We start from the raw sequence: 27050 nt of genomic DNA, 5'->3' as shown, positions 1-27050 counted from the left end.
GAGAGCAGAGCCTGTGCACGGTAGTGTTTCAGCACTAGCCCATACAGCCCAGCTGCCTCAGTCGTGCGGGTATTTGGTCCTGCTGCTGGAGGCGTGGAGTGGAGGGGGGACTTGAGCAACTCTAGAGGAATGTCAGGGCTCTGGCCTCTGGCAGCTGAGTGATGGCAGGAGGAAAAAAATACACAGATCATATAGCTAATGTGATGGTGCTGCATATCCCTGTGTTTTTGGCAGACGTGATCTGAATGGATCCTTCCTGTTAGACGGTGTTGATCGTGTAATCTGCCTGGATTACAGGAAGGGCCATTGTTAGTTTGAATCCTTTGGGTTTGCTCTGTCTGCATAATATAAAGGTGGAGTATTTCAAAGCTCTGAGTGGCTGTACAACTGCTCTTTTCTCTCACAATTTCTTTATTTTTTTTTTGGTAAATACATGTTGCTGTTTATGTTTCTGGATATAAATAAACTAAAGAAAAGGGTAACATTAGATTTTAAAAGCTTATGTGACATACTTGGTTTACCTACTTGAGAAAGGCATGAGTTTGCATCCTTTGAGGAATAAACTTTGAACAGGGGTTATGATGTTTGGGGGGGAGTTGAGCAGTGGTATTTAATCTATGAATATAGCAGAGCACTAGATTATTAATAAAACCAGGAATGAATCCAGCAATTTAGGGAGGTAGCAAAACAGGAATGTGCGTTCCATCTAGTCCTTTTGTTACAGCAGGAGTGACATCTTAAACTAGAGAGCTTACCCAACAGTAGGTGTTTCTCTCTTTTGCCATTATTTCTCTGTTTGTGTTTAATGACAACGTCTGGCACTCTGACAGATGCCTTATGTTTGCTACTCCAGGGAGCAGGCATGCCCCTCGAGAGCTTGGCAAGACAAGAAAGTGGGTCTGTGACAGGTGCTAGAGCAAAGGACACGGTATCTATACCAAGGTTATCTCTACAATAATGAACCCCACACAGAAGCAAAGCTTTGGAAAAGACCACTTGCCTGCGTGTACCAAAGATGGGCATTTAAGCACTGTACTAAATGAACCAGGACTCATGTCTTCTCATGTCATTGTACATCTTTGACAACTGGTAAATTAGATCAAATCCATTTATCTTTTTTTACTTGCTTAGACTTTTTAGAAGAATGATTTTTCATTCTTCTCAGACAGCTCAGCTGGAAATAGACTTTTGAAGGATGATGGTCCTGCAAGTGATGGAGAAATACGAAGTGACAGGGCCTGGTGACTTATCTCCCAGTTAGTCCCCTTCCCCTGTGGGAAGCTGGCAAAAGGCCAATTGCAATAAGCCCTGGAGTAGTCAGCAGCAAGAATCTACAGAAAGTTCCCATCCCTGAGACGAGGCAAGGGTTAAAACCCGTTGTAAATGAAAATACAGCAAGCTTAGAGAGATTTGTGGGTGTGCTAAGTTGTCGGAAACATTTGGGAACAGAATTTGAAGTCACTGAGAGAAAGGGACAATTTCCAGAGATGTCATTTTGACTTATAGATCAATCAGTGCACCTTCGATCTCCACCAGATCCAAGCATTTCTGAAATTCTGGTCTGCAAGTTGATTGCCATCAACTAGTCAGCAGCGCCTTTTAGGGAGAGGCAACCAAAATTTTCTGTAAGTCTCATCCCATAAACTTGCAGATTCTCTGGGATTTATCATTAACTAAGTTGGCATTTTAATGGAAACTGCAGCGTGCATAAATAGATGCAAGTCCCTATAAAATGAAGCACATTTAGTAAACATACTGACGCACAACTGAAATCAAAACAAATCAACTCTTTTGTGGTGTAATAACATACTACCTACACCCTTTCTAGGTTTTTCTCCTTGATTATAGGCGTTATCTGCTTCATTAATTTAAGTACTGTTATTGTATCAATCAAGTACTTTGCCAATTTCTAATTGCCAGTCTGGGAGCTGAGTCAGTAAGTCATCTTGGCTAAGAAACAGTTGAGGAATGACAGTTATTTGGGTATTAATTTGTTTTCCTGAAAGCCTTGATTATTTAAAAACTGACACGAGTTCCTTGTATCTTTATTTGCCTTGGTGTGTTTTATTAGCCTTTAAATGGGTCCACCCATTTATTGGCCTTTAAGTTCATTTTTAATAAGCAATCTATTAGTACAACACCTAGGCAGTGATGCATTTCAGCAAATGAAATCTTCATTGGTGGTAGAAGTATTTTTAAGTTACCCAGGAGTTTTTTATATTCATTTCAGATGAAAAGATAAAGGGCATTTAAAGTGGTAAGAGGGGTGTGCCTGAGCTGTGCAATTAGGCTTGAGACCCCCTGATCAAGAATACGTGAAGATGTGATGCAACTGTGGCTTGGAATAGTTTACACCCAGGTTGATGCCCTGTGGTGTATCCCTGTAAAACTTCTTTAAACATGATTTTGTCTTTCAGTCATAATGACACATCAGATTTTTGCTGATCAGGTTTAACTAGGAGGTGCTAATGAAGTCATTGTGCTTCAGTTAAATCTAGCAGGCATTTGATGGGCGTGGGGACTGGTCATGTTGGTCACGGCATTTATTTCTGGTGCTTGGTGGCAGGATCGTAAGTCCCATGAGTAGGAACCGGCAGTCAGTGACATTTGAGAGCAGCCACATGAATTGCTCTGGTTTAAACTGAGACGCAGGCTCTTTTATGGGGGTCTATGTGAGACGATCTGGTTTTCTCTGGAGCAGAAATTTACTTGCACAAACAATCACAACAAATGAATGAGAGCATTTGGGAGCTACAGAAAAACACATTCGTGGTCTTTGAGAAACCTTACTTGCATGGGGAGTGACGAAACTCTAAGCCTAGAAGTTAGTTCTTCATGCAAGAGGATGGGTAAAGCTTGTTAAGGGTTTCAGCCACTGTTGAGTAACACACAAATGCCATACTCAGTCCTAAACATTTCCTCTAATAATTGGTATGATTAGGCCAGGCTTTGGTTTCCACTGCAGCTTGTACAATACCATTTAAGAACACTGAATGTATTTTAGTTAGCAAGGCGCTTTCATATCTGCAGGATTTATTGCAATTCAGTGAATTGTAAGCAGAAGGTTAATTACACAAGGGTTCAACAACCAGAAACTTCAGAGGCCGGTACACTTTTCTGCAAATATATAGCGAGGTTAAAAGTTGAAGATTCCTCTCTCTTTCTTAGTATTTTCCAAGCACTGAAGGCAGAGCACGGAAGAAATACTTCTTAATACCCCGTCCAGTTCCTGCCATGCCTCCTGTCTAGCCCAGCGATACGTTCATCCCGAGCAAGCGCTCACCGTACCCCCTTGGCATTGGGAAGCACATGAAAGCTCTGAGGGCAGGTTTACGCTGTTTCTCTTCAGGGTTTCTTTTTAGTTCCGTTGTCTTACTCTCTCAGGTAAAGAGTATTGGTTATTTAATGAACAATTCAAGATTATTGAAAAAATTCTGAGGTAACGAACATCATGCTTTCAGTATCCCTTATGTATATAGAGTGCTATCTACTCCCACTTCCCCACATCCAGGGTGCCTGCACTGAATTAATTTCTGAGATAGTTATTACTGGAATAATAACACTGCCTAGGAAGTACCTTAGAGGAAAAAGATCTCATCCTTGAATTTGCTTGTATGGAACATGATTCTGTATTATATGGCAATAATGACACATGCTGCTGATAAGCAAAACTTTCCTACATCAGCGGGATGTTTTTTTTATCATTTTCTGATAGGCACAGTGAATTTGTGTATCCATGTTCATAGCAGACTGATAGACTTCTGTAACAGCTCTACCAAGGGAAATCCTTTTGCCTATTGTGGTTTCTTCTTTATTGGATTTTTAAGTTACAAATTTAATAAATCTCAGTTTTAATTAACAAAGTAAATATAAAACTGAGTTATGTGTTTAAAGGGAAAACGTACAGGAATCCCATGCTTGAACAGAAGCATATGATTTTTTTTCAGCCTTGAGACATATTCAATCTCCTGTTTATTCTTGTCTGGCAAGAAGCATTTCATATGCTGGGAAAGGTTAATTATTCCTGAAAGGGAATCAAAATCACCAAATTAAAAAAGCAACTAAATTTGTAATTAAAGGTTTCATCATCATAAAGTTGTTCTCTTGTATATATGGTGCGTGGCTATATTCTCCTCCTGCCTTCGTATAAATGAGTGCAGTAAGTACCTTTGTGGTTTTTTGTAGCTGAGATTTCTTTAAGACCCTCCAAGTGTCTGTGTGCCATATGGCAGGTTTAATTTACAGTGCGGGATGCTACTGCAGCCTGCTGGTGCAGCCCTGTTGGAGGGCGTGAGTTTAAGTCTCAACAGGGCACGCCGCGAGTTAGATGCTGCCAGGACTTGCGATGTCTGTCTGCTCTGCCAGAGAGGTAAAACAGAGGATTTGGCTCCTGGCAAGGAGGCAGTTCCTAGTATGCTGTGTGGTGCACGACGAGGTGGGCAGCGCTCAGGAGGGTTCAGCCTGTTGCAGTTCGCATCCAGTATGGCACACGCTGGGCTTGGGGAAGGCAGCTGGTGCTGAAGCAGCTGCGTTTGTCTCTTGAAGCAGATCTCATCTCTTGTCAGATTCAGGGAAATGCAAACAGAAAGTTCAAGTTCAGGCTTGCTTGGACTTAAATCTCCGTTTCTTGTAACTCAGGAGCAGGCAAAGAACAGCAAGTGCAAGCGGGGCGTCAGTGCCTGTGGCAGCAGCCCTTGGGTCCTGATGATGCTGACAGCCTATGCTTAGAGCTGCTTGGAGCAGGAGCTGTGTTTTGCAACCCAGGCCAGTAAATGTGTGAATCCAGAGATCTTAGAGTGCCTGTCGGAGCCCTGAGTACTTTGTCCCTCTTGTGACAAGTGTTGGCAGGCAGTCAAGGACTCTTTCTCCTCTCTCTTCACATTATGGGAAGGAGCAAGGCTTGAGATGGCTCAGGCTGAGCTGACATTCACTCAGTTGGAGTGCTTCATGGGCTCAAGGAGAGACACAAACCTGGGCTGAGCTTGCATTGTCTAAATTCTTCTTGTGGTCAAGTCCTCCTTCTCCAGCTGTCCAGCCTGTCCCCGCAGAGCCAGCCTTACTCAAGGCAACTTGAGGGGAGAGATGGATGCGGTGGAGACGGCGCTCTTCCCCTTTTGCATGTCCTCAGCTGGGCTCAGCTTTGGCTGCGCTGTGTTGTAAAGAACACAATCCTGAGAATCTCTTGGACTTTCCTTGGGAAGGCAGGGAGAAGAAATCCTGTTTGTTGCTTGCAAGAACTCCTTTTCCTGTTAGCAGCAGTTCTAAACTCCCCTGGAAAGCACCTGGCAGCTTCCGAGGGACAAAACAGCATCTAACAGCTGCAGAGAGAGATGACAACGCGTGTGCACCCCCTGCAGTGCCCTTGGGGGAGCTTTGTGGGGGCACTGGGTGGTGTGCTGGTAGCAGGGTGCAGAGGCAGGAGATGGACAGTCATGAGTGGGTAGATTTTCTGTGGGAGAAAATGGAAAAAAGAAACCAAAAAGAAAAAGAAGTGCTGACCTTCCAAACCTGTAACCAAGTCCATAATCCCATGGTGATTGTAAGTGAATGTTGGGCTAACTCACCTGAGGGTAGCTGGTCTTTCCAAAATACCAGCAGTGTGCTTTCCAGAGACCATTCAGACATGTCCTTGCCTCTGTGTGTAGTACCTCTCACTCTGGTGTAACACGAGAGGTTCCTGCATCTTACACATTTTAGGATGTTACACACCCCCTCTTATTATTTGCAAAGAGAGATTTTTATTTCTTTTTATTTTTTATTTTTATTTTTTTTCCAGACTGGGATTTGTGCTGATGGCACAGCCCAGAAAACCAAGGTCAGATTTAATGGTGCACCTCTTGGACCCTTTTTTACCAGTCCTGCAAGCTGCTGCATGGTGCAGATGCGTTGTCTGCTCTGTCGGGGGACAGCAGCAGTGCTGTGCCATTGTATTCACCACAGGCTGGGCTCCCAGGGGGATTGATTCCTCCACAGTGGTTCATGTCTGAAGAGATGTCAGGGCTTGGGGATTGTTTGCTTGTCAACAATCAGTACTTGCTGGTGATGTACAGATGTTTCCATCCAATGCGTGGACTGTTGGCAGGAGCCTTCTCTGCACATTTAATTCTTGAATGGTGGAAAACAGGGAAAAGGCAAGGGCAAGATCCTCCCACATGTTAAAAAATGAAAGCTAGTGAAGGAATGAACAGGCTTACAGCCCTGAAATAAATTTAGCACAGACCACAGCGTTCAGCCTCACTGCCCTTTCCCATCCGTTCCCTGACAAATGCTTCGTGGAGTTCATGCTTTTGTCTGATGTGCTCGGCAGCGCTGGGATTCCCCAAATTGCCGTAAGGTCCCTCGCCCTGCAGGAGCGGGATGTGGAGCAGGCAGGGAGGCTGTGAGGGAGCCCCGAAGCCAGGAGAAGGCCCTAGGGGAGAGCAGGGAGCTGGCGTGCAGCGTGATTTGGGATGGGAAGGAACTTTTCCTAGGAACATAGGGAGGCGCTAGGCTAGAGCTGTTGTAGCCACCAGAATTTGTTAGATCCAGAGGCAGACGGGCAGAGAAAGCCTTCTTGGTTAGGAACTGGCCTCCAAGGTGGCGTGGGGAGGTGCTCTGGGATATGTGCTGTGCCCGTGGGCATCTGCCACGGGGCTCTGCCTGGCTGCTCGCACAGGCTGCCCAGCACAGCCAGTGCTGCCATGTGTCTGAGACTGGCTAGCAAGCTTGACAGGCTTTTTTATTTTATTTATTTTCATTTAAACATTGACATCACATCTCATTACCTTCTTTGGCTGTAATTAGAAATCCTGTGGAATTAAGAACCATTAAACGCATTGAGATTTCAGCCTTGGGAATTTGCCCAGAGGCACACAGCTTATAGGCCTTCACAAAGCTTGGCTTCCCTCGAGTTGTCTCTCCTTCCTCTGCTCCATCCAAGCCTTTGTACAAAAGAACCATCTTTTCCCTTTCACTAATTAATTGCTCTTGCCAACCAACAGATGTTTTGTAGCCTTTGAAGACCAGGAATAGCCAGGTATGTATCTTCTGCAGCATCACACTGACTTCATGTGCAATTTGAGCGAGAAGCTTGAGAGAAAGAAAAGCTATTAAAGCCAAAGAGGGAGTTAAAATATCTCAGAAGAATATATCCCTTCACCCCGAATTTGATTAAATTTGACCAGAATTTATGTGGTTCTGGGCCACAGCGCTCAGTGGATCAAGATATAAACTATCATTCAGGATATCTCTTCTGCTAATTTATTAATTTCCAATTTGCGTCTGTGATGCATTGACCTTAAAAGGCAATGGGAAGAAAAGCCACAAAGCTACACATGAGCAGTGCAGGGTGCAGAGAGTCAGTCTGGAACACCACGGAGCTGAGCCCTGAAGGTAGGAGAAGAGCTTATTTCATCAGCCCTCAGCTCCTCTCTGCTCAGCGCGTCGTCTGCTCGGAAGCTCTTTGGCAAAAAATTGCTGAGACTTGTTCTTAATGCTAAGGATAGCAGTTGTAACGACAGAATTGGTGGGTCTGGGCACTTACTCTTCCCTCCTGTTGTCTACATTATTAAAAATGATCTCATTGAAATAGATATCATTAATCAGTGCCAGGCGCGGTTTAGCTAGAGTGGAGACAAGGACAAACGGTGCACTTCCGCTGCCTGCAGATAGAAACTGGTTGGGCTACTTTAACTGCAGAGTGGGAAAGTGCTGAAGGCAAACCCATCCTTTTTCCAGGAAGAAAGCACTGCTCTGCTATCAAATATGACAACGAAAGCAACCCTCGGTACTGCCAAGGTTGCATAGGCACAGAGCAGAAAGAAATGAGAAAAGGAACTGTCTGCCGTGCCACAAGCTGCTGCTGTGAGCAGAGGATGTCCCCTGCTAATGCAGGCACAGATCTCGCTGCGGTTTTACTTCCATGTCGCTCTGGGCCACGGGCTCACTTGTGATCTACTGCATCGTAACGGAGAGCAGGTCGGGTTCGGCGCAGTTCATCTGCTGCAAAGAGTGAAAGATGTGTGCTGGGAATGGCTTCAGCCGCATGGGTTGCAGTCACAGTGTTGGTGGAGGGAAAGAAAGAAGAGGACGGTTTCACTGTGGCTTTTAGGAAGCTGGATAGGTAGGTTGAGGCGTTCATAAAAAGGACTGGTGGGAGGTGAGAAGGGCCCTTCTTTAAGAGCAGGCAGAAGAAATGCAGAACACTCTAGGAGAGAGACGGTAGTCTTAAGAAAGTGAATGAACTAACCCTGAGCTATCCTTTGTACTGACAACCTTGTCACCTGTTGCTGTATCTCCTGCTGACCAGAGGGTTATATAGGCATGAATAACATGCTTATTTGCCTCCCCTAAGCATCTGGTTTATGGTTAATAGTTTAAGGAAAATTAACCTGAATTCTGTATATTTTTTTTCCTGTAACAGCCACAGTTCAGGTGGTGCCACTGTTTCACTATCAGATTCCCACAGGTACACGGAACATGGGTATAACTGAGGTCAAAAGGGCTGTGGCCAAATGTGGCGATCCCAGAACGCCTGTGAGTTCTGGGGCTGGAGAAGGGTTAGCAAGAACACGTCAGCTGCATGCCCGCAGGGTCGGTGGCTCAGCAGCATGGATGGGTTCCCTGACGGCCTGTCAGATTCGAAACCTGAGTTTAGTGTGTGTGCAAAAGCAAGAAGCAGGGCTGACAGTGACCTCTTAGCAATTACAGAAGCAAAAGAGAAAAGGGAGAAAAAAGAGTGAGTTGGGATACTTGAGGCTCAGACCTTATCAAACTCATTAACTTACAAAGAAGGCTCTCCTGATTGCTGTAATTAACGTTCGTGCTCCTCAGCTTACAGACTTTCTCTCAGCTACCTGCCTGTCCCCAGTCCCAGCAGTGCGAGGGCGAATGCAATCCAAGGTCCTTAGGGCTCGTAGGAGCCACGCAAGAGTCACTTGGCAGCCCTGTGTGCAGGAGGAGGATTGTCAGCATGTCATTCGCACAGCTTCAGCACAGGAAAGCCGGGAAAAGGCACAGGCACTTCCCACCTCAGACAGATTTCAATTAAAATTCCTCTTCGAAGAGTCGATGTTGTATCTCAGGAGAGGTTAACAACGTGGCATAGAAATGTGAGAGCATACTTGAACAGATCCCACATAGAAATTTTAAGCTCAGTGGACACAGGCTCCTCTTCTGAGCCCAGAAAAAAGATTAGTTAGGTTATGCAATTGCTGTAGCTGGCATCAAACTAGCTGCATGCCAATTACCAGCCCCTATGCAAATGCTTGTACTGAAACGCAGGATGCAGCTGGACCCGGGTCTGGGCACTCTTCCAGGATTATTCCAAGCCACATTATGACAGTTTTGAAAGAGAAGGGCTCTATGGAGCCAGTAATTTTTTACAGCCTTTTAGAAAATGGCGGAAATTACCACTACATCCAGATCTTAACTATTTTTTTTTTGAAGGGAGAAGGAATTTCTGCATGTTGATGCCAATCAGGATGTACTTGAGGCACTAACACTCCAAGACAGAAGGCCATCAGTCTGTTTGCCAAGCATGCGGCCTGAGTGCCAGATGTGCTTGGGATAGAAAGCAAGCTTCTTGGATTTGTCAGTGGTTGGATGAAAAGAATTAAAAAATATACCACCAAATAATGCCAGAGTTGAAGCTTCTGGGGATGCTTCAGGGAAACCCTGCTGTGTTCAGATGCCCCTGGCCCTGATGAAGTTTCTGTTCATGCTACTGCACAGCTTCTCCGTGAAAAGCACGCTTGGAAAGGGTGCAGCAGTGGCATACAAACTGTCATGCAACATTTACTCGCAAGATGCCTCCTATAAAGAGCTGATGCCAGGAGAACAGGGACGCGGTAGTCTCACAGTTACACATCTCTGCAGATGGGAAAGATAAATTGAGAGCTGCCACCAGCAGACATGAAACATTTCAGGTTTGATCAAAATATTATACACCAAATGTCCTGACAAGGAGAGGCATTTAAAATGCTTGTGTCTGTCTTGGCAACACAGAACTGAATCAATCAAAGTACACATCCTTATCCTGGGTGGAGAAATGATATGAACATCCTATGCGTAGAGAAATTTGGAATAAGTTTAGGGAAAAGAATAAAAGTAAGTGCTGAGTGCTGTTCTCAAATTTGGTTCACATAGTTGGTATGAAATGAAAGGTAATGCTCTGAGCAGCAGCTGCCAGTTTTTCTGCCCTGAAATAGGACATTCTCCATTACTGCCCCACATTTCTTCAGGCCCCCTTCAGCACTGGCAGCCTGTCCTTGAGAAAGGGGAAGGGAGGAGGTGGGATGAGCCCCAGGTGGAGCAGTGGGGCAGTAAGGTTTTGGTCCCAGCATCATACACCATGGCTCTGAATCAGTGAAACAGTGGTTGTAGGTGAAGAACGATGGTTGGAGGATCAGTTTGCAGTCTTACCCCCAGGAAGTCTTGACTGGTGGCTCTCTAGAGTTTGTGAGTAAATCTCTGGCTGCTAGAGAAACCCTGCATGCCTGTGGAAACCCTTCTGGGAGCCACTCCTGAGTCTTGTAGTGTTGTTGAATGAACATACTGCCCCTCAGGAGCAGAAAGCATTCATCTGCAGAAACGCTTCAATTGCAGCGCAAGCTGTGGAGAAGTGGTGAGGAGAGATGGCCGTGGAACCAACACGGTGAGGCAGGAGGGGTGGCTTGGCCATGGACTGTCACTGCACTGCCACAGAGGTTAGGTTGATCAGGGTGATGGAGGAGGGAGCTGATGCCGCTGGACAGCCTCTGGGCACAGGTCGCATTTCTAGAGGGCAGAAGAAGCGACGCCGGGGTCTGCTCAGGCTTCCCTTTGGAGGGTGCCTGACACAAAGCAGGGGCTGTGTTACGAAAGGCAAGCCTTGATACAGCTGCTTTGGGCCATTACAGTAGGTTATATCCCACAGGACGCTCCCTGTTAAAGCTGATCAGGCAGCAGAAATTAATTCCAGTACTGGGATATCCAGCAGAGCCTCCTGGCTTTCCGGAGCACACCAAGGCAGCTGGGGCACCAGGGAGGCTGGTATTTGCCCTGGTGATGCAGCCAGCACTCAGTACATCATCCTCCCTTCTGCGCCTTCTGCTGGCTTTCTGCTGAAGAGTGGGGAGGAAGGGAGATTTATTTAGGATTCTGCAGGTTTTAGTACCTTTTGAATCATCACATGCCCACGGCTGTTCCCTTGCTGAAATCCAAGGTAAGGCTTTCTGAACAACCAGAAGGCAAGAGCTACCAAACGGTGGCATATTATCAGGCTGTGTAGGCACATAGCAGTGCACTGCAGGACTCGTCACCTCTTCCTGAGCACACAGTCACTGCTAATCGGGACGCAGCTGTTCCCATCAGGGAGTGCTCTGGCACCTGCGTGTGCAGCCACGGGGCCTGCAAGCGAAATGGCTGCTCACTGCTGGCCGCTGGGTGTAGCTGCTCTCGCTGAGTGCAGGAGTGTGTCTTCTGGGGTGAGCCAGCACTGTGTCGTTCCGTAGACAGTCATTTGAAATTCATCACTAATTCAGTATGGTGACTTGGTGACTTAAGTGAAGACGGTCTTCTTTTTCTTGCTAACAAATCTAAAAATCAAAGGGTAGCTCTTCTTTTGTAACGAAAACTAAAATGCGTCCAGGTCCAGATGTCCCCTCTGCATGAAATGGGGCAGGTGACACTGGCATAGGTTTTGTGTTTCAAATACTGTAGCACTTGTTTATACACACACGTGGCGTGCTTTTAAATACATGGTTTACTCTGGATGGGTGTTTTGCATCATCATGTGCTTTTTCATCAGTAGATTTTCTTGTGAAACAGTGTAAGGATGGTGGTAATAGATGGCTAATAATCATGGAATGACAAAATAATGAGGGTTGGAAGGGGTATCTGGAAATCATCTATTCCACCCTTCTGCTCAGAGCAGGACCGACATCAGACAAGGATCAAATGGCTAAGGGTCTTCTTTAATCAAGTTCCGAAAATCTCCACAGACGGAGAAAGCACCACTTCCTGGTCACTCTGCTCCTGTGCCTAACCAGTGTTGCAGTGAAGAACTTGTTATTCTGATGTCTGGTTAGTGTTTCCTGTGTTGCAGCTTGTGCCCAGTGCTTCTTGTCCTTTCACTTAGCACTTCTGGGACGAGTCTGGCTCAGTTTTCCCCTGTAGCCCTCTGTTACGTAGAGGCAGTATGCGGGCAGGTGTTCTGCCTCCCCAGTTGCCTTCTTCCAGCCAGACGAGGTGAGATCCATTCACATCTCTATATATGACAAGTCCTCCATCCCCTAAATATTGTAGTGGCCCTTCCCTGGGCTCTCTCCAGTTTGGCAGCAGCTGTGTAGTGTTGGGGTACCCCAAAATGGCCCCAGTGCTTGAGATGAACCTTTGTGAGCACCCAGCAGAGGGGCATAACAAGCTCCCTCTCCTACTGATGCACCCGCTGCATGGTTACCCTTCATGCATGGGGCATTGCTGACAAGTCCACCACAAAGGCTGCCAGGCCCTTTTCCGCCTCTCTCCCTGACTTGGTGACACCACAAGAAGTTGTGTGATTTGTTACAATGGTATGTTTTATACTGTAAATCTGCTCTCCCCCCGAAATTATATTAAGAAAGCAGTAAATCAAGCACTTGGCTGCTAACCCCACGACTAGGATTTGACTGGACGGCAAAGTGATGCAGTTATCATCTCCTGAAAATTAATATCCTTGTAACAGAGTCAATGTGCTCCATTAAAGCTGCTCACCTGCAAAGTCAACAGGGTCAAACAGCTTTCAGAAGCGAGTGATGGGAACAGAACCAAACAAGTGAGGTGGGTAACATCGTAAACAGCTCCCGCTGCTTCTGCAGATAACATCTGCAAAGGAAACGCCAGAGCTAAGGCTGATCATGCAGCTTTATGCCTACCCTCTTGTGAGTTAGCATCAAGGGCAGGTACACACTTAAGGAAAGCTGTGTTGGTTGGAGTCAGTACATCCTTTTATTCTCCATTATCAAAGCCGAGAAATGATTACAGGAGCAGGATAACTCCTCCAGAATGAAGGGGAAGGAGTTGATTTAAATTTAAACTTGTGTTTAAACACTTTGAGGAATCAAGATCAAAGTAGGCAGAAGCAGCAGTGATCATTGTGAAATGTATTTAATTCAGCGGCCACTAGTCCAAGTCAGTCTAGCTGGATTACGGAGACATACCCTTTCTTTTAGCACAAGACAAGCGTGCTTAGTAAAGCAAATTATACCTAAGAACAAGACTTTCACTTTTTATGAAAAAAGGACATCTTAAATTGAGATTATATCCAACTGTTTTCTTTCCTTTTGAATAGATGAGGTTTTTTTGAGTGACTTATTTCATTTAGCTGTTTCCACCATCCTCCATGGGTGCCTTTCTCCATGCACTGAAGCTCTTGGGGCCATCTGGCTGTGTTTTGTGTGCCCAGTGGTCAGTGGCTGCTTAGGGCACAAGGAAAGATGCAACCCATCACCCTGACACTGAGCCACACGCTGACTTGTGGTTCCCTGGGAGTAGGGTAGGCATGGGACGTGTATTGTAAATCCAGTGTGTTTGCCCCCAGGGGCTGGAATAATCTGCACTGTTGTTTCCTTTTAGGAAGTAACCAGTTATATGCTATGACGCTTTAAAATCTGTAAGTCTGTGAGAAAGAAGAACTCGGAGCATGCACCAAATCAGGAATAATCTGAGTTGGATACAAATGTCTTCTTTGAGTTGGTTTAATATGGTTGAACCTGTTAATGAAAGAAACTTGCTTTGGGGAGATTGCTAAAGAAGAGTTGGCCAGGCCTGTTTTTAAATGAAGTAGCTAAATGACTCACAAGGACTATATGAATCCATCATCACACACTTTTGCAGTGAAATGCTGAAAAGGTACCCCATCAAACTCAATGAAAAGGAATAAGATTACCCCATTCTTATTTCTGTAGCAAAATAGGTAGGTAGATTTTGAAGATTTATGCTCAGGTGCTACAATCCAGTGTCCTTAGTTATTGAGCACTTAGAAGTACAGACCCGCAGCCCGCACATAACACCAAATGCTTTTGATAGAAATAAAGAGTATTTTGCTGTTACCATCAAGCCTTGAAACTGACTTCCAGCTAATGACCCAAATAATCTTTGCTTGAAATTGTATAATTGAGATCGAAGGCTGTCTGGGGCTTCTAGCTGGTACACAGATTCTACATCCCTGAGCTTTTGAGTATGGTCATTGAGCTGAAATGGAGAAGGTTAAAACTCTCATTTTCATTATCAAGCTCCCCCCATCTCCCAATACAAATGTGACATTTCAATTTTACACAGTCCAACTCTTCTTAAATCATCTGTATAAAAACTTCAGATCTTGATTGATGATGGATGAGCTATTGTCTGCTAAAGCACCCAGTTCTCATTACCCTTTAAGACATAGCTTATTAATGAGAGACCTGAAGTGCCTTCCCAGTGGGTCATCAGCGCAATCTACTGTGCTAAGAGATCAAAAGACTTGGTTTGGCATGAAATTTCCGGGCCAAAGCCATTTTTAGGTAATGCATTGAGCATCCAGAGTGAAATTTGACAGTGTTTTGAGAGTGGTACAGTATCTGACAAGAGGTCCCTGTCATCTGGCCGATGGTGGGGAAGCACTGCCAGCATGCAAAGATGTCTCGGCTCTAACAGAGTCTGACCTTGGAAATTAAGGTATCGTCAACGTGCCTTATATTATAGGTATGTGCAGGGTACACCTGTGTACGGTGTAGTGTAACAGCTGTTTTCTTAGCAGACAATCACTGTGGAAAAGTGTCAGGTATCTTCTGTTTTGCTTTTGAGGTAGTTATAGTGGATGTTCGTAAAAGGGCTCCTAATCAGCTCCTTCCCCTTTCTCTGCCCACCTTGGAGCTAGTTCTTTTCCCTCTCTCTGTGCCTTCTTCCAGTTCATGGTGGCTGCTGGCTTCATACCCCTGGAGAGGAGCTTTTAATTTGTAACCTTCAGCCGCAGTAGCAATTTTATAACCAATTTTAGAACAATTTTAGAACCAGATTATGTTGTGAAATAATTGCCAACAGCCCCCACGTCAGATCAACGTGCAAGTTATTTGCACTTAAGGATACACTGCAGAATGTGAACATGTTTTGCCAATTTAATCCACGTTAGAAGTTAGATAACAGACCCTGAGGGATTACACTGTACAAAAAAAAAAAAAGAAGCTGAAGAAAATGCCCTTTTGACAAATGGATGAATAAAAGTTTTCTCCATGTCTGGTCTAAACAGACAAAGCACATGCAGAGCTACTGTCTTTTTGCCTTATTTACAATGATCTTAAGCTTCTGGTGGCTGATAACCCCCGTTTCACAGACCCCACCCAAACCCTTCATCTCATTACGACAAATGCTATGGGCTTTGCCCCTTTTTGAACTTAGCAGACTAAGTATAAGTTGTACATGCTGTATCTCTCCATGTTGCTTGGCACTTTATGGGAAATGTAAGATACTCATGTTTGATGACTGCCAGAGACCTGTATGTATCACTGCTCTGGTGTCAGTATTTTAGGTATCGTATGGTAGGCTACCACAGTTATGTGGTAATAGCTCTGCTTCATCACTTGGCTAATGGAAGCATGGAAATAGCAGATAAAATAGTTAATGCATTTCTGATTCAAGCCTCTGGATAAATGACCATTTAATAGAATTCTAATAATATGCAGATGTAAGTTCCCCAGAATCATTTGGCAGCTCTCCACACAGTAAGCAAAATAATGGCACAAGTCAGTGGCGAGTGCATTTGCTGCTTTATTTTCACATAACTTGGGTGACAGAATTATACTGCTTTTAAGCCAGGGAAGTAGCTCTAATAAGGAAGATGGTAAGATTTTGCATTCACTTCAGAACCAAGTGGCAAAAGACCTTGGAGCTACTCCTTTGCTCAGAGCACCAGCTGCAGCTTTGGTGCCAAAATGGGAGGTGGTGAGACTCAAGTGTGGCTATCAGGAGCTTAGAAAGAAGGCTTCCAGAATCATTTGCCACCTCTGGGAGCTCCTTTCCCAATGAAAGCCAGTAGGACCTGTGCTTCAAAATGCCCCTTTATAACTCTATGTCCTCAAGAAGTGAGGAAGCCCTAAGGTAACATTTGCAGACAGCAGGTGGTATTTCAGGCAGCAGTTTCTAGAGCTGAGTGCTCTGCCTGCTGTCCATCCCAGGCAGCAGTGGTGGACTTAGATTAGCAGTTCTCCAAAGTCACAAAAAATGTGTTAGAAGACAAAAATACTCTCCCTAGAATGATATTTAAGGTATATATCGCTGCAAATTGTTCCTTTTTTGTGCTTCTGGGCAGGAACTGGCTTCTTTCTTTGCAGGAGAAATCAGAAAATCCAGTGGTAGATTTGTTCTGGTTCCTCCTGCAGCCTCTGAAGGCAGGAAGGCTCCTCTGCTGTTGTGTGAGAAGGAAGTGCTCTTCTGCTGGCTTTGTTCCCTAGCTCAGCTGCGTAGTCAGAGATCCCTGCCTTTCTCCTCCTGTTTATTGTTTAACTTTATCTCTCGCTTGCAGTGCTGTAAATTAAAAGGAGATGATGACTTTATGATGATGAGTTCATTATACAGTAACTCTATTGTATATTGATTACATTTGTGCTTCATTTGCTTAACATGTAATGGGGTTTATTAGGTCTTTCCAGGCATTGTTCTTGCTAAGAGAGGGCAGAGAAGTGCAAAATGCATTTGAGTTTGTTAATTCAGTGTAGCCAATACATCTGTGCTGATTTACACATGCCGAGGACTCTGCATAAAGCAAAGTGGAATAGCAAGCAGGGAAGGAAGGCAGAAGGAAACTGGATTTGGATCCAACAGAATGGGAAGAGTTGAGCAAAAGCACCGTAAGGATTGTACTAAACGTTGAGTTCCTGGTTATTTAATAAACCTGTAAGAACCCAGGTTTCTCAGAACATCACCATGTGAATAGATCTGTAAACTTTAATCCTGTCACCTGTAAAAAATGGTACTGTTTGGGAAAAATACATCACATTAGGTTTTGTGACTCAAACAACAGGTACGATGCTTCTTAATCAGCGATGAGGGAAGTCAGAGCATTTCCCATGTTTGCTCCTAGTAAACCACAAGGAAAGCTTCCAGTAAAGAGGGGTCAGTTTCTGGTCACTTTTATGCTGAAAAACATATTTCTCCACAAACTGAAACTATTAGAATTATTTTTAGAGTGAGATGGTGCCTGATATACGAGAATACATCAAAGTTCCTTGGAGAAAAGAGAAAATTTGATAGGTATTGTCATGAGTGAATGCTCTAAAAAGCAGAAATTATGCCAGCAGCAGGTGTTCAGATGTACCAACTGATAGTGACACTATTTGGAATCATGTGCAAGTGGTTAAGAAGCTCTGAATGTAGATTTCTTAGTTTTTCATGGCTTGTTAGATGTTATTTTTAATCAAAATCTGGGCCATCATGGATTAGCTAATCCTGTGTAGCTGGGACGACACAGAGAAATCATCACTAATCATGTTTTCAAGTGTGCTTCTGAGTCCCACTTTTTCCCCTGAGCAGAATTGCGAACAGATGCTGTACAGGGTTGTTTTTTGTTTTTTTTTTTCTTCAGGGATCATAAGAATATCATACAGACAGATCATTGCTATATCTCTAATGTGGACTCTCTTCTGTACGAGATTATTATTATGGGTTTTGGTTTTAAGCCCCTTTTCAATGAAAAGCCAAGCTTTTAAACCAGGGGTTTCTCAGAAATAGGTATTAATGCTGTGAACTGATTAATATGGTGGAAAGATGTATTTACAGATGATCCTTTATTTAATAATTCTTTTCTTAGGGGCTACCTACTCCACATTCTGTAAACTCAAATGTTAAAAGAAAAACACAGTCATTCCTTACTTGTTTGTCAGTGTTGGTATTCGGTATTCCCTCTACAGCTTTTAAAGGTTTTTGTGGGTGGTGAGGACTATCAGACAACCTAGTCATTGCCACTGGTAGTCAAGATTCACTCTAAATGTCTCTGTAAGAAGTGTGACACTCCTGGCTGTATAGCACCACTTAATGTCATTGCAAAGTGCCATTAGTAGCTAACCTTCAACATTTCTTAGCTGAGGCTGGAATCTCTGACGCTAAGTGGTGTGTGAGGTTTTAGCTCCATTGCTCCTGTTAACCTCAATGAAAGACACAAGGATTATCCTCTGCTTTGGAAGTAAAGGAGCCAGGTTCAAAAGAGGAATGCTGAATATGAACAAGAGTGTAGAGGGTGAAGAAAAAAACGTTACTGCTCCGAAGGAGACCCCAGTGCTACATCTAACAACCATAAGATCATTTTTATGTTGAGATTTGACAAATGAAGTCTTTGAGGTAGGGCAACAAGCCATTTTTTAAAAGCCAACTGATATAACCATGATAAACATGATTTAGAAAAAAAAAAGGAAAGAAAATCCACATTGAAATAGAGGAATGGTCACTAATATCTTTCCATATTTATCAAATTTTAAAATTTCCTTCAAAGAAACCACCCCAATTTGTGATGGCCTGCACCGTTCCAGTTAGGGTATATCATGGGAACTTCCATCTGCTCAGAATCTGTCTCCCTCAGATGCAAAGCTCCCAGCAAGATGTGCCAGTGGGGGTTTGGGATCACAGTATTTGGGAAGAGGGAACTTAAAAAAAAAAAAAAAAAAAAAAGTTTTATTTGGAAAACAGGCATTTCATGTTTAAATTTGAGTCCCTTTTGCAGTTTTGAAACTACTCATGGTCAGTAGTCTTGGCATTCAGAAAGTAGATTCGTGGCTGAAGAGGCAGGAAATTGAAATGCCTGCGTCCTGTGAAGAAGGAATATAGATGCTGTAGCATTAAGGAAAATTAGGATGCTAGTTTGGGTCCTGCTTTGGCTGTGATTGTCGGTCGCCCTTACTCGCTCTGTCGCTATTACCTGCATAGATGGACGGCTGGGATTAATAGAAGAACATGGTCCCTGTATTGACTTTTCAAATAGGATTTATGACTAAAAGTTTGATGAGAAGGGAGTCCTACGAAGTTTTAAAGGTTGATAGTGATTCGTTGATATAAAAAATGTGTGAGCTAGTGCAGAAGAGAGTAGACTGCAGAGCTGGCTAGCAGGGCAGTGTGGTCAGGGAGGGTGCTTTCCCAAACATCCTGACAAATGAACCCTCCTTACTTACTTACTCTGAGATCAGAAAATTCCTACCCCAGGAGAGCATATCAGTTTACTGTGTGCTTTAAGTATCCAGATGTATTAATGCAATACAGCATAGTGCAATTGACTGCTTGTGCTTTTTAAAGGCAGTTAAATCTTGAGAGTTATTTTACCCACTAATAACAATACCCTTACACACAATTACACTGGAGCAACAAGTAAGCCCAGTAAATCATCTAGCAGTTGTGTGGCTGTCTTCATCAGGTTTCTTTGGTGTATAAATAAATGGTTCCTGTTTACAAATACTGTATGTTACTTGCCATCCGGTTTTCAGAGTCTTAGGTGAGGTTACCATAAGAATCTTTGCATTTGAATGTTGTGCCCTCTCTCTCCAGTACACACAGCAGCAAAAAACCTAATTATCTGTACGTCTAAAGCTTTATAATCATGTTCTCTTGTTCTTTTGTGCAGAAATACTGAATGGAGGGGTGTATGTTGGCCAGAACAAATTTCTTTGCTTCGCAGACACCATTCATTGGCAGGATATTGTGCGTAACCCCTGGGCCTCCAACTTCACTTTGGTTCCAACGAATGGCAGCTCGGGATGTAAGTACCAGTTTAATTCTTTGTCTTGTCATCAGCACAGCATGACACGGTATAAATATGACCACAAGTTTTTCCCTGATACTCTGTTATGGAGAATTGTATTTGAATATTTCCCCACCTACTGCATTCTTCAAAGCTTGTGTGCTGCATATAGGGAACACTTAGTCTAATCTTAAAAACACTTTGTAGAGCATGTTTGTGAACATCATGCATTTTCTGAATTTTCTCTCATCTGCTTTCTCTCTTCTGCAGATTCTTTTTTTCTATTTATTGCTAAAGCCACTGTGCTACCGTGGAAGCACAGACGTTATTGTTTGTTTTGCATTTGTTCCTGCTGCTCAGTCTGGTCCTTGAGTCACAGTGTTCTGCCTATGGCATCATAATTAGCTGCTGGAGTAATTATGGTACAAGCTCACGGCTATTCTGACTTTAGATAAGAAATGAACCTCAAAGAAATAGCTAGCCTGTTGTGTTGTGTGTATTGGTAAAGAAACAGAATACAGCCAATATTTCTGGTTTTAGTGTGTTCTCTGTTTTAATGCTCTCTTTTTCAAACTCCTAGTATCTATATAATTTCATTAATCTGTTTGGTCTGTTTCCATTCCCTAGAGTTACTCACCTCCAGTAGTATTTTGCTGATTTTTGGAGCAATAGTGAATTCATGAGTGATACAGCGATATGAAGTGTTTAGGTTAAATATTCCCTGGTACAGCAAAGTGCATTCAGAATGATTACCATGCCATTAAACAGTACCCTCAGGATGTATTGAGGTTGAAGTTCAGGTATAGGCTGGGAAGAAGTTTATATCTGATGTCAGGCATGATACCACAGCAGACATTGTTCTGGGCATTCTGGCTAAAGGAACATTCTGGGTTGCTTGCCATATCCTGAGGTGTCCCTCAAGGATGTATGAATCGCTGATTGTGCCTCTAGCTGCCACAACAACCAAGCAAGAATTTAAATCCTTCAGTACTATGTTAGGAATTCAGCAAAAACATAAAACGCTGGGTAGAGGCCATCGGATGAATCCCCATAATTTGTAAGCAGCAACTGATTTTTAACCGATCGCTTGATGGTATAATTGTTTTCCGTAAGGACAGCTTGCTTTTGTATGTCTCACCTGCTACCCTCAAATAAGGAGCAGAGCTACTTGAGACACAGCTTCCTGCGGGAGCCTGCCAAACTCCACTTGTCCTGGGTCTGCCAGCTCCGGAGCTGAGGCTCAACTCCTCTGCCTTCTGGCTGGAAACCTGACATAGTTGTAACACAGCCAGGTATCTTATTTGCATATTAAAAATCTCATCGCTGGTGATGATCAGTTCTAAGCAGAACTAATAAAGCCTTTGAAGGTTAAGGAATGCTGGTATGTAGCCTTTTATGAATCATTACTTCAACACAAAAAAGACTTGGTTGTTATTCTGTTTTGTTCTGTTATTGGGTTTTCTTTTAACCTTTGCCAGCTCAAGACAAATGCTTTTGCAACACCAAGGTAATAAGCTCTTTTAAAAAAGCAACCAACATCAATACTTTCTTTCTGAGCTAGCAAAAGTTTTGCTGGTAGCACCAGAGGAATCAGAACAAGGTCAGCGCTGAGTACTTTTGGAATCACAACCAGAAAGTAATAAAGGCAAATGCTAGCTCCCCCAGCAGGATGAAAGAATGTATGTATCTCAGTCCAGTTTTCTGGAGACAATTTTTTTTTTAAATCATTCCTTTTGAGCTGCTTTGAAACATAAGGAGCAACATTTTGTGCTTTGCCATTTGTGTTTGATAATCCTGATAAGCAGCATTATTCACTGAGGGCTATGTAGTAAGGCAACTTCTTTAAGACAGCTACCCAAATTTTATTTCCCTTATTTGGGATCAAGAAGAGCCCAGTTGGACTGTATTTAATTTAATAAGTAAAAATCTCCTTCTCCAAGAAACTGGATTCTATTTCAATACTATTCAAGAGTCATGTGAAATTTTATTTAATTAGCTTATCCAAACTATTTTTGTCTTCACAACTTACATAGGTGAAAATCTAAACCCTGCTACACAGAAGTCCAAAAATGGGTAAGATGGTTTAACAAAGTTGTTAAGGCTTTGGGAAACAAAGAATTTAGGCACAGGGATCACCATTTAGAAACACCTAAAATTAAATAGCTGTCCATGTGTGTGCATGTATTTCTCGTGTGTGTGCATTTATATACACATGTATATAATAAAGCCTTCAAATAAAATCACTCAAAGAGTGGTGGAACCTTATTACTACCTGTCAAGAAGTAGGAGAAAGGGAATACGTTACAATGGTAGTTTATGAAACAATAAAGGCAAGTTACTTTTGCTGGTACAGAAAGGATTTAGAGAAATGAACATTGAATTATAACCCTAGAATGGAAATCTCTATAGAGTATCATTAAGTAAGGTACATGCTTTTCAAATTTGGCTCACATGTCACTTTTCAAAACCTGTGAAGCGGTGTGGGTGCTTGCTGAGCCCAGCCTCACTATTTTTCCACTGCAGCAAGTGATGCTCAGTGCATCACAAAGTCTTTGGTACTTTCCTACATAGACTGTGAGTCATGCTTTTTGGATCCAGCATATAGTTTTACTGTTTATTTTACACAAACATTAAATTGCCTGAAGTCTCAGGTGCCTCTATCAAATGCAAATCTTGACTAAGTCCGCTGGAATTTAGTAAGCACATGTTGTTTGGTGTTACTGAGAATCACTAAGTGCAAAAGATGTCAGGGAAGGCCCTCTGGGGCATTCTCTGTCAGAGTATCTTGAAAAGAATGAGTGTTTTTTTTACTGCTTTTCTGAAAACCTTCACAGGAGAGGGAAGCGGTCTGTCAGAGGGGCTTCATCCATCTGTGAATGTAAACCAGCCAGATCTTGCGTGTCAAGCTCAACAAAATCAGTACTAGTAGTCATTTAGGAAAGTCTTTGTAAACATGTGCTGGCATAAGACCCGGGTAGATGGACCAACCTACGTGTCATGTTTAGCCCTGTCTGCTATGAATAGAGGAATAGCATTCGCCTCAGAAATTGTTAGGGCTATTTCACAGTGACCACCTCTGTAGTCCTCCCTGGCAGAGAATATTGTAGGGACAAAAGGATGCTAACTGGCATGAGCATCAGAGTCAGATGCTTAATACTTTGGGCAGGTCCTAAAAACACGATATAGTGTTGGAGCGTTGTTAGTTTTCCTTCCAGCCATAAGTAACAGACATGAAATCTCCCCTGAGGTCCTCCAGAATAAGAACTCGCCTTCAGAGAGGAGCCTGGCAACACCTGCTGGGTTTTCTACTTTGCCAGACTGGACTCCAGTCCTACCAGGAGCACTGGTGCACCAGCCTGCATGTGCCTGGCCTCAGCCGTGCTCCTTCTGCCTCATCCCTGCTGCGGCAGCCGGTGCTGCAAGCTGCCTGCCGGTGTTCTCTTCCCCAGCCAAACGAACAGCTGATAATGGTCCCACTTCAGGGATAATTTCACTTGCAGCCCTCCCTGCTGCTCCACAGCAATCAGCAGAGGAGGAAGACAAAAGGGTGGAGAGGAATGAAAACGCTTTGAAATAAAATCAGTCCCCTGTCTCTGTGCTTGTTTCATACCTTGGATCTGCCAGCTCTCTGGCACTCCCCTTCATTTAGATCAATGCTAGGCAGAAGAGGATATGGCCAGTGAACTCCAGGGATACAGATTCTTCCAATTTCCTCCTTTCATTGTCACATCAGTGTTAAGGAGCCAGCTGAAAAGGCCTTAGTGTCTTATCCACAATAGTAGAAGTGCTGTAGACATCTGAATCCTAAATGCTGCTTCGCCTTTTTCTTGTTCTTTAACCCAAAATGCATTCTACACGTTGCTCCATGTTCTGATCAAATGCATGCAGAAAGGCTCGTGTTAGAAGCCCTGGAATTTACACGGTCTTACTGCTAAGATGAGTAGAGCCGGTGGCTGCAGGCAGAAAGCTCAGTGTGTACTGCTGCAGTGTCATAAACAAATGTTGTACCAGGGACCACGTGTACTTCAGCTCTCTGAGGACAGGTTCCTCTGTGCCTGGCATTTTGACGCATGTGCTGAGATATTACGAGTATTTACTGTTTGCAGAGCCTTTCCAGACTGGTATCTTACAGATGAAGCTTTTACAGATAATTGTAATTGAAAATAGCCTTCGCTTCTATTTACTGAAATCAGTGTTTTCAACCTGAGGTTTCTAAGCTAAGCATGTGTGGCACTGGGAATCTCAAAAATGCTTAACAGTCCATGGAACAAAGTTTTCCTGTTAGGTGTATGTTACTCAGTTTGTTTCTTCAGTGCAGAAAATGTTTTCTCTCCTTCCAAAAGTAAGCCATGAATTCAGGCATTAGCCAGGCATGCTGAAGCCAGACTTCCAAGACCCACATCCAAGACTGTTACCACATCCAGATATTGGATTTGGTCCCGTAGTTAAAGAGGTAGGGATCTGCCCTTCGGAGCTGGAAACCCAAGGTGCAGCTCACCCGCAATGGTGCAAGAAATAAAGCAGGGAATAAGGAGTAAACTTCTTGCCTGAAATGACTCGAGAGTGGTAGAACTCCTCCTCTCTGATCAGCCTGAGACTAAGCACAGCACGTCTGAAAACTCGGCTGCTTTGATCCGTGTCCTCAGCATCCTCACTGACCTCCCTGGTTGGCTTGGAGCAGGACGCGCGCTAGAACCCCGTTGCGCCAGCTGAGCTCCTTTGCAGGTTTTGATAGGGACTGTAGTATTAAATCAGAATTTTCAGCACAGCTTTATGTGGAGCTCTTGTTTCACAGAAAAGCCCGGAGGGTTTGAATTACCAACTTGAGGTCACTGGGTGTAGCTAATAGCATAAATTGAAAAAAAATCAACAATGCATTTAAAAATACTGAAATCCATGGCTGCGTATTCATGATGGAGCTGGTAACTGTCTGGGCAATAAAGATTAAAAGATTATCTGCCATTTTCAAGTTTAAATTGCTGCTTTATAACAAACTATTCAGAAAAACGCAAGACAAAAGTTAACTAATGTCTAGCTTCAACCAAATTCTGAAAATTGGGCCCAATTTCAGGTATTGACCTGAACTGGAGTTTCTGCTCAGGTTCTGAAGTGCCCTGAGATCTGCAGAACTTTTTTCAAGCAGAAACTTCAGTCACTTGTTATTCGTAACATCGTCCTTCTCTGTCACTGCCTTCTAATTCCACCTGATACCATAAAACCACAGCTTCTGAGTTATGCAGTAGTAGTTCTACATTCTTAACATGATGCATGGGAAGAAAAATCTTAGTCTTCAGCTGTGTACCTGTGATTCAATAAATCCCATGTTGTATTCAAGGGAAACACTCCTTTAAAATTTCTCTCCTCTCTTTTACTTATTGATTCATAGATTTCTTAAGGGCAAAAGAAGCCTTGAAACATCACTAGCTCTGATTTTCTTTCTGCAGAGGACCTGGAATGCCATCTGTTTGCCTGGTGTTGAGCACAGTAGCTTTCTGAAGCCCGGCATAACTTCCAACCTGGCTTTGAGTTGCAGCCCCAGCCCCAAGAGGTGCCAAAGATCCCACAGCCCCTGGCTGCACGAGCGTGGGGCTTCAGCCCTGTGCATCCTCCTGGCACTGCTCTGAGGCTTTGCAGAAGTCACAGTTGTCCCTCAAGAAGTTTATTACTTCCCTACTGTTAAAAGAAATAACACTTGGTGCCTTTACGTCTGATTTGAACACAGTTTTAAGTTCCAGATGTTATTGCTTGTTACACCTTCACTAGCTCAATGAGTCTCAAGTACCTGGTGTTTTCTCCCTGCAGTAGTGGCATGTACAGCATAATCAGCTCACTTCTTGATCTTTTTTTCATAAGCTAAACAGATAGATAGTCTCGTGACTCACACTGTGAGGAATTTCTTTCCAACTCTAGTATAATTTCAGTTGCCCTTCGATGTAAAATATTTTCCAATGTTCTTTCAGAAGGGGGAAAGCAAAGCATGCAAAGTGTTTTGTTAGTGATTTAACCAAATACCCTGTGGAAGTTAAAATTGTATCCTTTGTGTTTGAGCTTCACATGAGGATCCTGACAGTCTGTTGTGATACCTGTGTGTTTTGGAGACTCCCTCTTTTCCAGAAAATGTAGCCTGTACGCTTCATTCTAAAATGTGCAGGCTTACAGTTGGCTGTAGGAAAGACATTTGGTGTGAGGGACCCCAGCTTACCAGCAGCCAGCCTGGCTGCCTCTGCAGGACTGGATGCTCTTCACTGTCATTTGCTGGGCTTTCGGTCTTCCTGTCACCTGTATGTTTTATTGCCTGGGGTTTTCTAATAATTTCTGAACTTTTGTCTGGAATATTAAAAAGCATCAGTCCTGTGCTGGGTGATCCCTGGGGAACCACACCCCAATTGCATTGTAATTGCTCATTTACAGCTACTTGTGGAGAGTCCCCAATTAGCTGGCTCTTAAATGCATTTTCACGTGTTTTATTAATGTTGAAACATAGACAAAAATCTAATTAGATGTTTACCAGTTAGACAGTGCTTTGCATTTTAATTAAAGGAACAGAAAATGGACTAGCCAGTTGCACAGTGGCTTCTAAAGTCAGCTCTCTGTCCTCCTGCAGCAGCCACCCCAGGCTGCGACTGACCTTACCTGGGTGCACGTGAGTTTGGCAGCAGTACAGCTGTTCGATGTACCCGGCTCTGTACAGGGTGCATTCAGTTGATTTAAATCAGTGCTGGCTCCATAAATATTTTTTTTCTTCCTTCCTCTTTTACTCTTTTTTACTCTCTTTGTGAGTTGTTTTATTTAGGTTAACCTGTTATGTCATTGGCCTTGATACCGGAGGGTTTGCTGGACCGTGTTCTCCTGTGAGTTTCCCACATGCTAGCAGAAAGAGTAATACAGCTTCAAAAGGATACCTAAAAATATTGCAGAAATGGGGGAAATTGCATAAAAACTTAGTTTGGTAAAATTGTCTCTCTATGCCAGCCTACTTTGAGGCCAAAAGTCCTGTACTGTTTTTAAATCCATGTAGGAGAAAATCAGCCATGTAGTTACTGTGCATGCCTTTCAGCATGCATTGTGTATTCTTATAAGGTGTTTCAGCAAAATGCAGGAGTTAATACTTGCATGGGATTTTGTGTAAGTGCTAAAGCCCTGTTCTCCATCAGGTAATAAAAATCACTGTTTGGAGTGGCCGGCAAGGGAAGTGGGTGGATTTGTGTCCAGCCGTGGCCTTGTTGGTTACAGGGCACACTAACTCACTTTTGGTACAAGTAGTCTCAATGTTAGAGGATTATTTTTACCTCAGTGGTGTATCTGGAAATTTATACTTGGTTCAAACCATGGGGTAATTAATTCTGAATTAATTATG

The 27050-nt window shown here is 43.5% G+C and overlaps 1 protein-coding gene across 3 annotated transcripts in view; it reads left to right on the top strand.

Moving 5' to 3' along the window:
- Positions 1-27050, top strand: part of ERBB4 (erb-b2 receptor tyrosine kinase 4) — a gene marked incomplete at its 5' end in the record, with an annotated part of 567763 nt that overhangs the window by 348578 nt on the left and 192135 nt on the right. For all 3 annotated transcript variants that reach the window (XM_082763474.1, XM_082763473.1, XM_082763475.1), the window contains one exon: positions 19577-19711. In XM_082763474.1, coding sequence (XP_082619600.1) covers positions 19577-19711 — 135 coding nt within the window. The remainder of the gene's footprint in view (positions 1-19576; positions 19712-27050) is intronic.

This window comes from Aythya marila (genome assembly GCF_965140915.1).
Source record: "Aythya marila genome assembly, chromosome: 6".
Taxonomy (NCBI): Eukaryota; Metazoa; Chordata; class Aves; order Anseriformes; family Anatidae; genus Aythya; species Aythya marila.
This window is presented reverse-complemented; position numbering and strand designations above follow the sequence as displayed.